The following is an 11937-nucleotide window of genomic DNA, read 5'->3' as shown; positions in this document are numbered from 1 at the left end:
TCCCAGCACACTAGTACTGCACAATGGCTGACTGTCTCCTTTTTACCACATAATCTTCAAATAAATCCACTGGAATATAAATACTGTACCTGCCTTTCAGTGTCTAGTATATGGAGCAGCATGAACAAGTCACGGGCTGTATGAAACTTTAGTTCGTACTGACCCCCCTCATGCTTTTTATGTAACCTGCTGTAAAACTAGGCAAATCTCTAGCTGAGTTGATGTACCCCCAGGAAGACCTCTGTGTACCCCAGGGGTATGCGCACCCTGGTTGAGAACCGCTGACTTAAACCATTTCAGCGTAGCCACTCACTAGCGTGAGGGGAGGGGTCCCATTGCTGGAGTGAATCCGCCTTGCTGAGGGCTGGTAGCGAGGGTGATGTTGCCCTCATGCTGTCTGTATGGTGGTTAGGTCAGCTTTGCTGCACTGCTCAGGAGAGTGGCTATTTCACACTCCTGCTGGGTCGACCTCATATTAAGTGTAGCCTTGGGTATAACTAATGCCATTTGGGCGGTGGTGTTCCTCCAGCACAGAAAATCTCCTTCTGCCAGCGTAGGCTGTGGGCGGGTCTGCACTGAAAAGTGGTATCAGTGGAGCTTCTCTCGGGGCTGTGAAAAAACCCACCCCATCCCACCCCCCAAGAGATGTTATTAAGCCAAGCTAAGCCCCAGTGTAGACTGCGCTAGGTCAACAGAATTCTGTCTCTCAGGGAGGTGGGTTACCTGCGCGGACTGGAGCCCCTGTCCGGTACTGTGGGAAGTGTCTGCACTAAAGCACTGCAGAGCTGTGGCTATAGCACTGGGGTCTTTTCAGTAGAGACCTTGCCTGTGTCTACACTAGTGGGCTCTGCCAGCATAGGTGCTGCAATATAGACAGAGCCTCTGTGCATAGCCAGCCAGGAGGTCCTTTGCTGTGGCTCTTTTCTGGGCAGGGTGATGAGCTGCATGTCCTTCTCCAGAAGGGCTGAGCCGGCTTTTTGATGCTTATTTTCCCAGAGCCCAACAACTATCGGACATTGACTGGCCGCACCATGAATGGCAGTCAGCTGGGGAAGGACTATATCCAGCTGAAGAGTCTGCTGCAGCTTATCCGCACCTACGCCAGAACCAACCTCTATGGGCCCAGCATTGGACGGCCCAGAAAGAACGTCATTGCTCTCCTGGAGGGGTAAGTGATGCGGGTCAGATCCAGGGTCCTCAAATCTCCCCTCACCAAGGCTGATGGAGGCCAAATAAGTTCAACTCCCACCCCTGCAGATGCACTGAGTCTCTGGCTGGGCGAGCTCGGTGCACTGCTATTTGTCACAACTGCCACCCTGGGTAATGGCGCGAAGGAGGCCAAGGGTCCCCGTGTGGGAGAGAACATCTGCAGTGGGGGCACGGTGGCCAGAACCCACTGGGAGCAGAACTGGGCAAGTACAGACACACCCATTCTTAACTCTGAGTGTTTGCTGTGACACTGTCAGCCACACATTGTCTGTTTAGGGTCTGAACTCCTCAGCCAGGGATATGTTTAAACAGCACCAAGAACCAGGGGCCCTGATCCTGACTGGAACCTTCTCACACAAGAGCTGGACAGATGATGATAATGGTGGTAATACTCAGAGGAGGAGCAGTAAGCAGGGAGTGGGCCTCGTCTCGGCCTCGTCGTCAGGAGAAGCATGTTTCAGAGAGATGCTGCTTCCCTGCTCTCTTTGGAGTATCCTGCCATTCGGATCAGCGCAGAGAGGAGGGGCCTGGCACAGGGCTGTCAGTGTGCTGCAGACTTTGCCTTGTGCGAAGAGGGGAAGTGTACAGAGCTGGGGACTGTGCTCCACAGCCATTGTCAGCATTATTACTAATAATTGTTTGCGTTGACTATGACCTTGACCCACTGAAATGATTTCCGTGAGCTACAGAGAAGGGCCAAATCCCTACTTTCCACGTCTGAAGCAGGGGCCGGGGTTGGGCAAGGTCCCTCCCCTCGGTTTGGGAGAAGAAGCTCCTCTGGCAGGCTGGCTGTGCCGTTGAAAGGCACCACACAGCCAAGTCCTGCCAGCACCTCTCAGAATCAGAGAACACTGTGATTGCTGGATGGCTTTAACCATCCTCTGCATTTCAGCTTTGCACTCCCGGGAGCTGCCGAGGGGTGTCCAGGAGCCAGGGGAGGTGCTGGAGGGCGTGTGTGCTGTGGTCTCACATCTGCCTATGTGTGAGGAAGTGGGCAGTGAGGTTCTGCCGGGGCTAAAAGCGAGGGAGACCAGAGAGAAGGGAGCAGCAATAGTACAAGGGGATAGCAGAAGAGGAGGCAAGACGGTGATAGACAGGAACAGCTGAAGAGACACAGGACAGCCACAGAAACATGGGAGATGCAGGAGTCTCCTGGGAAAGGGAATTTGCATTGTCCTGAACAGGACCATTGTTCAGTGGCAGCAGTCCCCTGAAGGACCATGAGCCAAAGCTGTAGTATGCGGCCTGGGGACCATCCCGATATTTGGGCGGTTGTCCCCCATCCCGACCGATCAGTTGGGTTTTTTTGCTCCACCAGCAGACTCCCCCCACCCCCCCATGTGTCCTGATATTTTCTTCATCTCATCTGTCACCCTAGGGCAAGGGGAGGTGGCTAGTGGATTCCGCTGGGAGCGGAGTTAGGTCCAGTCTTGGTTAACAGCTGCATGAATAATCTGGCACAGACAATAAACAGCGCACGCATGTGCTCCCTGCTGCACCAAGGAGAGAGCTCCGACCAGACCCTCAGCTCAGTTCCAGCAGCACAAAGGAGGCAGAGAGCTGCCTTAAGCAGCCCCTTGAGATTCCACTGCCTCCGTGTGTCTCCACCACCCCCACTCCAAGGTTCTGACATAGCAGCTGGAGCCATGGACAGCCAGGGCAATTTACAGAACTGTCACTGACGGGCCCCGTGTCAGCACTGGAGCTGGGGGTGAGGCCAGGCTGGAGCAGGCATCCTCGTACCAGCTGGACATGAGTACACTGCTCATGCCACTGTGGCTAGAGGCACTGGCCACCCTGAGTGCATCCCTATGGCCTCCGACCGATACACGCTGGGGATGGCTACTCCCCCACCTTGGCACACTGGCTAGATTAGAGTTAAGAGGAGTGTGTCTTGAGCTGAGACTCACCCTCCCAACTCCAAGTGTAGACATACCCTAATGAAGAGAGGCTCTGTCTCTAGCACCGAGGGCCCCCCATGATTACTGAGCATGGCACCCCCCTACTGTGGCCCTGGGATGAGTGAGCCCAGAAATGGCTAACTGGTCCTGGCCATTCTGGAGGGGGATTGGTGATGGGCAGATTGCTGCTGCTCCTGGCTTTGTCTTGGAGCTCAAGTGAACACTTCATTGGTGACGCTGCTGGAAAGGGTGGGATGCAGAAGGGGGGTGACAGTCACATCTGCCTCACACTCAGGCTAGGCTGTTCTCACAATGCTGGGGCATGGTCAGGCTGGAGGAAACCAGCAGCCCCTGGTTCATGGAGAGCTTTGTGATTCTGATTTTTGGCTATAACTTCTCAGTGCCAGAGCCTTAACAAGGAATTTTTGCACCCGAGGCAAGGGTTGGCTCCAGGTTCTTCGGCAGCTTGTCATCAGCCAGTCCCTGAGTCCCTGATGGAGGGAAGGACCTGCCGCCGAATTGCCACCGCCGCTTCATTCATTCTGCAGTGGCAGGTCTCTGAGTCCCTTGTGGAGGGAAGAATCCACCCCCAAATTGCCGCAGAAGAATGAATGCAGTGGCGGCAGCAATTCAGCGGCAGGTCCTTCCCTCCGACAGGGACTCAGGGACCTGTCGCCAGATTGCTGCCGAAGAATGAATGCAGTGGCGGCAGCAATTCAGCAGCAGGTCCTTCCCTCCGACAAGGACTCAAGGACCTGTCGCCAGATTGCCACCGAAGAATGAATGCAGTGGCAGCAGCAATTCAGCGGCAGGTCCTTCCCTCCGACAGGGACTCAGGGACCGAATTGCTGCCGAAGAAGCGGCAACGGTGGAGGTGACACCGAAGCGCTGTTGATCGCAGTAGAGCTGCACCCCTCCACTTTGCGCACCCGAGGCAAGTGCCTCGCTCGCCTCGCCCTTGTTACGGCGCTGCTGAGTGCTGACAATGTTCGTGGTGCTGGACAAGGTGCCGCGCCAAAGGCATTCTTTGCCCAGCAAAGAGCCCAAGCTGACACACAAACTGAGGCTCTGCACAACTCCAAGCTAGCTGTTTATTCCTCACAGCCCTGGGAGGATCATTGCCCGTGTTAAGGGTGAGGGAGCCAAGTGAGAGGTGAAATGCCTGGCCAGTGTCATGGGGAGTGTCAGTGTTAACTGCCAAGTGAGCCTGGTGCTCACATTAGGGGACAAGAACTGACACTCGATTGAAGATGACGAAGACCAGATTGCAGGGAGATGAGGCATTGCTTCTTTAGCTTAATGGCTGTTGCCTGCTGTGCAGGAGACTAGCAATGGAGACTTGGAAGTGCACAGGTGCAAGAGGGAATTTCTGCAGGCACAACAAACAGTCCAGTTTGATGAGGTGTTAATTAGCCCATTCATGGAGCCTGAGCTGTTGGACCACAGACATGTTAGCTACCTACTGTGTTCACAGGACTAGGAATCCCAGAACTGCAGAGTTCTTTGCTTGGGAAAAGGTTGTGGGATTGTAAGGAATTCATGTAGCTTTTAATAGCAGCTCAGGCATTGGCACATGAGTAATGCGTGGCCCATGCACACTTCATGCTGGGAAAGAAGCAGGCAATAGAGCTGCATTGTCGGTGCTGCACAAAGGCATCCATGGACTCTGGAATTCCCAAGTGTTCTGGCAGCCACTTGAAGAGTCAGTGTCAGGCCTCACTAAGCTGGCAGGAGTGTGGACTCTTCTGAGTCACTCTGGGTCATTAATAATAAAGCACGCGTACCTCTGCTGCAGCCAAACATATTTCTGTGCTTCTGGCTCCTGCGCCCCACCCCCTGATGTCACATGGGCCTCTGAATGCTCCTGGCGTCTGCCTGAACCACAGCACACTAGCAAGGTCAAAGCAGACAGTGAACGCTAGTGTCAAGGTCGGGACATCCATCAGTTCATGGAACCGGGAACCCCCCTGCCCTCCACATGTGGCAGCCATGCTGTGAAAGAGCTAGCCCTGCTTCCCGCTGCCATCTCCCTGGGGCTCTGCTTTGCTGTGCTGTAGCCTACGTAGGCTTAGTCCAGCCTCAGTCCACTCTCAAGTAATGTATTAAGAGATGTGGCTAACATCGGTCTTGTGTGGCTTGTTCTCAGGGCCGGGCTGGTGCAAGGATGTTTCATGCCCTAGGCGAAACTTCCACCTTGCACCCCCCCATGCCCCTGCCCTGAGGTGCCCCCCTTCATGGCAGCTCCTCCCTCTGCCCTGAGGCCCACCCCCCCGCAGCAGCTCCCCACCCCCACCCTCTGCCCTGAGGCACCCCCTCACCCCAGACCCCTGCTCCGCGCACAGGCATGAGCACCCCGAGCACGCCGCTGCTGCTTCATTTCTCCCGCCTCCCAGGCTTGCTGCACCTAAGCTGATTGCAGCGGGAGAAGTGAAACAACTCACCCCTGCCCCGCCTCTTCCCCGAGCATGCTGTGGCGGCTTAACTAAATGCCAGAGGCGACCAGGGCGGCCAAAGATGCGGCCGCCGCGGTCACTGCCAAAGAAAATGCCTCCCCCCCAAATCCCAGCACCGCCTAAATGGTTGCACCGGCCCTGCTTGTTCTCTTGTTCATCCTTTCCCGGCCGGGAAAGTTGTGTGCACAGGGGAGTGTTTGCTTTGGCAGGTTTGCGAGGGAAGTTTTTGTTTTTGTTTTAAAAGTCCATGCTGCTCTGTGCATGTTAGAGAAGACAGGTTGGAGCAGTGCCCCTGGCACTTGGAGCAGAAGGTGGGGAAATCTGAGATGGCCCTTAGCTGCGGTGGGACAGGCCCCAGAGAAAGCTCTGTCTCCTACACAGCCATGCTTTGCCCTTATGGGGGAACATTCCATGGTGCTCAAGGGGTAAAGTTGTTTACCACAGTCTTGAAACACTTTTAGATGGGCCGGGCCAGGCCATTGAGCATCTTGAAGATAAGGACAGAGGCCTTTAACTTCACTTCGAATGTATTGTAGCCGGTGGAGAGAGCAGAGAGGCCAGGGTGATGTGCTTGCAATAGCCCGTGTTGCTGAAGAGATGTGCTGTGGGGTTCTGTGGTAACTGGAGTGTTTCCTAAGTGTACTGCATGGAAATTGTAGAATTATCAACAATAATGCAGAAAAACAAGAAGTGTTCAATAAATATTTCTGTTCTGTGTCTGGATGTCCTGGGTAATTAAAGCTCTGTCAGTCTGACATTACTCTGGACAAGATAATTGAGTAGCTGATACAGGACTCAATTAATAAAGAATTAAAGAAAATATAATTAACATCAATCAACATGTGTTTGTAGAAAATAGATCCTGTCAAACTAAATTGCTCTCTTTTTTGATGAGATTACAAGTTTGGTTAATACAGGTAATAGTGATGACATAATGTACAGATTCGTCCTGCATAACTAGGATCTGGCCTTTTCTCTCCACCCATGCAGCTAAAAGTCTCATCACCATGGGGAATCATTTTCGAGCATGTGTTTCCTTTCATTGGGGTCCTGCAGGAATTGGTTCTTGGCCCTATGCTATTTAGCATGTTTATCAGTGACGTGGAAGGAAACATAAAATTATCACTGATATAACTTGCAGATAACCCAAAAACTGAGGGAAGGGTAAATAATGAAGAGTACAGGTCACTGACTGAGAATGATCTGGATCGCTTGGTAAACTGGGTGCAAGCAAACAATATGCATTTCAATATGGCTACATGTAAATGTGTGCATCTAGGAGCAGAGAATGTCGGCCACGCTTACAGAATAGGGGACTCTGTCCTGAGAGACTGTGACTCTGCAAAAGATTTGGGGGTCATCGTGGTAATCAGCTAAACATGAGCTCCCAGTGCAACCCTGCATTTGGCACTGGTGTGACCGCTGCTGGAATCCTGTGTCCAGCTCTGGTGCCCACGATTCAAGAAGGATGTTGAGAAATTGGAGATGGTTCAGAGAAGAGCCACAACAACGATTAAAGGTTTAGAAAACCTGCCTGACAGTGACAGACTCAAAGAGCTCAATCCATGTTAAGGGGTGTCTTGATTACAGTCTAGAATTGCCTACACAGGGAATAGATATTTAACAGACTCTTCAGTCCAGCAGAGGAGGGTGTAGCATGATATTAGGGTTGGAAGTTGAAGCTAGAAACATTGAGACTGGAAATAAGATGCACGTTTTAAATAGTGAGAATAATTAACCATTGGAACAATTTACTGAGGGTTGTGGGGAAGTCTCCACCACTGGCCATTTTTCAAACAAGATGGGATGTTTTTCTAAAAGATCAACTCTAGGAATTATTTGGGGCAACTCTCTGGCCTGCGCTGTACAAGAGGTCAGACTAGATGATCACAATCGTCCTTTCTGCCCATGGAACGTATGAATCTGAGTGCTGAAGGCTTCATGCCCAGGGATTTGCACTGCTGTATTCCAGCTGCGAGATGACGAATAGCTGAGGCCAGGTTGTGGTCTGCCAGGATGGGACAGTCTCCTATCTACGCAGAGATGGTGGAGAGTACTCCTCATGTATGCTGCCACGTGAGAGCTCTGTGTCAGATGCCAGAGAACTCTGAAGTTACAGGCTGAACTGACCACAGCAGACTGCATGCTGACTGCAGACTCCTCAGTGCATTGATTGGTGGGCAGGTGCAGAGCATAAGTGAATGCCTCTAAGTCTGGGTTGGCAGGAAATCCCTCCAGCCAGCTCCTGTCTCATTGAAGGGGGGTGGCACCCCACAGAGAGTGCTGTTCCCTGTTTACGTGGGGACAGATGACTGGCTCTGGACCAGTTGCCCGGCTGGAAGGACAGCTTGTGCTGGGCTAAGGGGATCTGCCTGTGGTGCTTCAGGCGGAACAGGCCCAAACACAGGCTTGAGCCACAGGCCAGGGGATCTACCCCATAGCAGTCCAGGAGCACAGTGCCAGCCAGCCTAGCAGAGAGATTCAGCTCTGGTGCAGGAGGCCTGGGCTAGCATGCTGGCCACGAGGATGTAAGAACATAACAGTGGCCAGACTGAGTCAGGCCAAAGGTCCATCTAGCCCAGTGTCCTATCTGCCAACAGTGGCCAATGCCAGGTGCCCCAGAGGGAATGAACAGAACAGGTGATCATCAAGTGATCCATCCCCTGTTGCCTATTCCCAGCTTCTGGCAAACAGAGGCGAGGGACACCATCCCTGCCCAGCCTGGCTAATAGCCATTGATGGACCTAACCTGCATGAACTGATCTAGTTCTTTTTTGAACCCTGTTATAGTCTTGGCCTTCACAACATCCTCTGGCAAGGAGTTCCACAGGTTGACCATGCGTTTGGGTGAAGAAATACTTCCTTTCGTTTGTTTTAAACCTGCTGCCCATTAATTCTATTTGGTGACCCCTAGTTCTTGTGTTATGAGAAGGAATAAATAACACTTCCTTATCTACTTCTCCACACCAGTCACGATTTTATAGACCTCTATAAAAACCACTTCTTAGTCGTCTCTTTTCCAACCTGAAAAGTCCCAGTCTTATTAATCTCTCATCATACAGCAGCCGTTCCATACCCCTAATCATTTTTGTTGCCCTTTTCTGAACCTTTTCCAATTCCAATATATCTTTTTTGAGATAGGACCACCATATCTGCATACAGTATTCAAGATGTGGGCGTACCATGGATTTATATAGAGGCAATATGATATTTTCTGTCTTACAATCTAGCCCTTTCTACGAGAATTTATAGTAAATTTTGTGTTTTGCCATATGACTTTTCCAACAGATGTTTTGGTAGTTTGAGTCCCCCATTGCTACCAAGTCTTGTGTTTTGGACATTTCTGTTGTTTGTTCTAGCTCTTCACCCACTTCTTCTTCCTGATTTGCTGGTCTATAGCAGACCACTACCATGACATCATCCCTATTTTTCACTCCTTTCAATTTTACCCAGAGACTCTCAGCTGGCCTGTCTCTCCCCTCTGGTCAGCTCTCAGAACAAGTGCGTGTATTCTTGACATATAATGCAACACCTCTTCCCTTTTTCCCCTTTCTGACCTTTCTGAACAAGTTATGCTTCTTTATAGCAATATTCCAGTCAGCAAATTTATCCTAGTAAGTCTCTGTGGTACCAGTTAAGTCACAATTTCCCCTATGTACTAATAGTTCTGCGAGTGTTTGCTTATGTCCATCCCATGTTAGATGTGTGTGCTCGCCACATGCACTGATGCCAGAAGTTTTTCCCTCCGTGGTATCCATAGAGGACCAGCTCTGGCGCCCTCTGGAGTCCCATATGCACTTGTATAAGGGGTGCCTCCGGCTCCCGCCTCCCTCAGTTCCTCCTTACCACCAGTGATGGTGCTGGAACGTCCCTACTTCAGCAAGTGCTCTTACTCAGTGGTTCTTCCTATCGTTCATTGTGTAAATAGTTCTTCCTTTTGTTCTCTTAATAGTTAGCTAATAGTACTGTAGATAAGTGAGATAGTCCCCCAAGGGACTTAGCTCAGGGATGGCGCATGCCCCGGTCCCCGGGCTTCAAGTCTTGCAAAAAGCCTGTGCCCATCAGCGACCCTCATCAAAGCTGCCTGAAGTGTTTGGGGAAAACAAGTGTCACATCTGCAAGAGCGTCAAGCCTAGAACTAAATAGGAGCCGGATATAAGACTAAGAGCGCTCCTCATGGAGTCGGCCCTTGTGCCGGTCTCCGAGTTGCCGAGATCAGACTCTGCACCGAGCACAGCAGCACTGGCCTTCCAATGCCGGTCCCAGTCCCCAGTCCCTACTAAGAAGCAGAGGAAGAACACCGGGAGAGGGCGGTCCCCAACATCCTGTACTGAAAAGGGAAAGTCCAGAGAGCAGCATAGGCCCCTGCGGGGCAGCACGTCTCCAGAGCCCAGCGGGGGACAGGCACCGCGACTGCCTATGTGGGGCACGTCGGCTGCCTCACAGCTGATACAGAGTGGAAAGAAGCAGCGCAGCTGTACCAGTTCTGATGGGGCTTATGGGAAGAAATCAACAATGAACTGGCCTGCATAGAGACACCAGTGGACCTAGATGCTTTTGTGGATCTTACCATCCGCATAGATGATAAACTGTGAGAACAAAGGGAGGAGACAGGGGGTTGCCTACAGCCTCCCTTACCACATACCATGACCCCAGCTTCTGTATCACCTGCCGAACCCACACTTGCCAGTCTGGTTCACCAGCAACTCACACCTGAAGAAAGGGAACCGGGCCACCAGCACCCCGTGTGCTTCTATTGTGGTGAAACTGGCCATGCCATCTCAGCCTGCCCAGTGCAAACACTGAAGAGTTTGGGGGAACCAGCCTAGGCCTTGAGAGAAGAGACGTTCCCCATACCCTCATCCTCACTGGCCTGCACCGTGAGCCCCATCCACAGGCTCCTCATTTGCTGGTGCATATCCCATTGTGCATCACAGGGACCCCTTACAGATTTCTCTCCAACAGTCCCTATTCCATTCAGGAGGAGCGGACAATTCCATGGATGCAGCTACAGTTCAGTCCCTCCCAGGAACTAAACTATCAGTTCCTTGGCCCATACCGCATTTGGTGACAAATTAACCCGGTCACCTTCAAGCTTCAGCTGCCTCAATCCCTTAGAGACACCTTGTGGTTCCCTCTCACTTCTGAAGCCACACACTGAGAACACATTTCCCCATAAAGCCCCCCACCAGCACTGGTACAGGTACAGGGTCAAGGAGACTATATTGGATGTGAAGTCCTTGACACAGATCAAACAGGCAAATTATGGCCCAGAGGAATGCACTTGGGAGCCAGAGGGAAATGTTCATGCTCCTGCCTGGTTTCGACCTTCCACAGAACCAACCCTCAGCAACCTGGACCTACATTGCCCAGGGGGCACCCCTAGGGGAAGGTAGTGATGTTATGACACCAGGGTCTTGAACCTGGGTCTGCAGGGTTTATAGGACTGCAGGGTTTATAGGGTTTATAGGGTTAGTTATAGGACAACTAACCCTGCATCTGGCAGTCTGCTGATCCTTGCTTCCCTGGGACCCATGAAGCCCAGCCCCAATTTGAAGCTCTGCCCCTGAAGTCCTATTGGTGGTTTCACAGAGCAGCTGATTGGCCTGCTGGCCCTACATAAGCCAGGAAAGGGAGCAGGAACAGGAAGATGTCTGAACAACTGGGCTCCACCCTGTTCTGGACTGTGTGCCTTGTGCTTCCTACTCCCCTGGCTTCATTTCCTGGCATTCTGACCCGGTGCGACCCCTGGCATCTGATTTGCGATTCTGACCTCCTGGTATCATGACCCAGCTCACTCCTGTCTTTTCATTGTGGACTCTGGCTCTGACTACTGGGTCTGGCTGCCCATGTCCTGGCTGTGACATAAAGCTTGCAAACAATGCGAAAATTGGGGAAGTGATAAGTAGTGAAGAGGACAGGTCCCTGATTTAGAGTGAGTAGGGTGCAAGCACACAATAGGCATTGTAATATAGTTAAATGTAAATGTATGCATCCAGGAGCAAAGAATGTAGGCCAGTGGTTCTCAACCTATTTACCACAGGGGGCTACATGTGCAGCTATCTCTGCATTATATGGGCCGCATCCGCAGAATATATATACTATCTGTATGACCCTGAGGCTGTCACATAGATTCATAGACTCTAGGACTGGAAGGGACCTTGAGAGGTCATTGAGTCCAGTCCCCTGCCCTCATGGCAGGACCAAATACTGTGTAGACCATCCCTGATAGACTTTTATCTAACCTACTCTTAAATATCTACAGAGATGGAGATTCCACAATTTCCCTACACAATTTATTCCAGTGTTTAACTACCCTGACAGTTAGGAACTTTTTCCTAATGTCCAACCTAAATCTCCCTTGCTGCAGTTGA

General features: G+C 51.6%; 1 protein-coding gene across 4 annotated transcripts in view; it reads left to right on the top strand.

Annotated features, from left to right (window-relative positions):
* HPSE2 (heparanase 2 (inactive)) overlaps window positions 1-11937 on the top strand; it is a 327209-nt gene that overhangs the window by 195294 nt on the left and 119978 nt on the right. For all 4 annotated transcript variants that reach the window (XM_075073009.1, XM_075073007.1, XM_075073010.1 and 1 more), the window contains one exon: window positions 997-1168. In XM_075073009.1, the coding sequence (XP_074929110.1) occupies window positions 997-1168 (172 nt within the window). The remainder of the gene's footprint in view (window positions 1-996; window positions 1169-11937) is intronic.

This window comes from Chelonoidis abingdonii, chromosome 16, assembly GCF_003597395.2.
Source record: "Chelonoidis abingdonii isolate Lonesome George chromosome 16, CheloAbing_2.0, whole genome shotgun sequence".
In the NCBI taxonomy this organism is placed as follows: Eukaryota; Metazoa; Chordata; order Testudines; family Testudinidae; genus Chelonoidis; species Chelonoidis abingdonii.
This window is presented reverse-complemented; position numbering and strand designations above follow the sequence as displayed.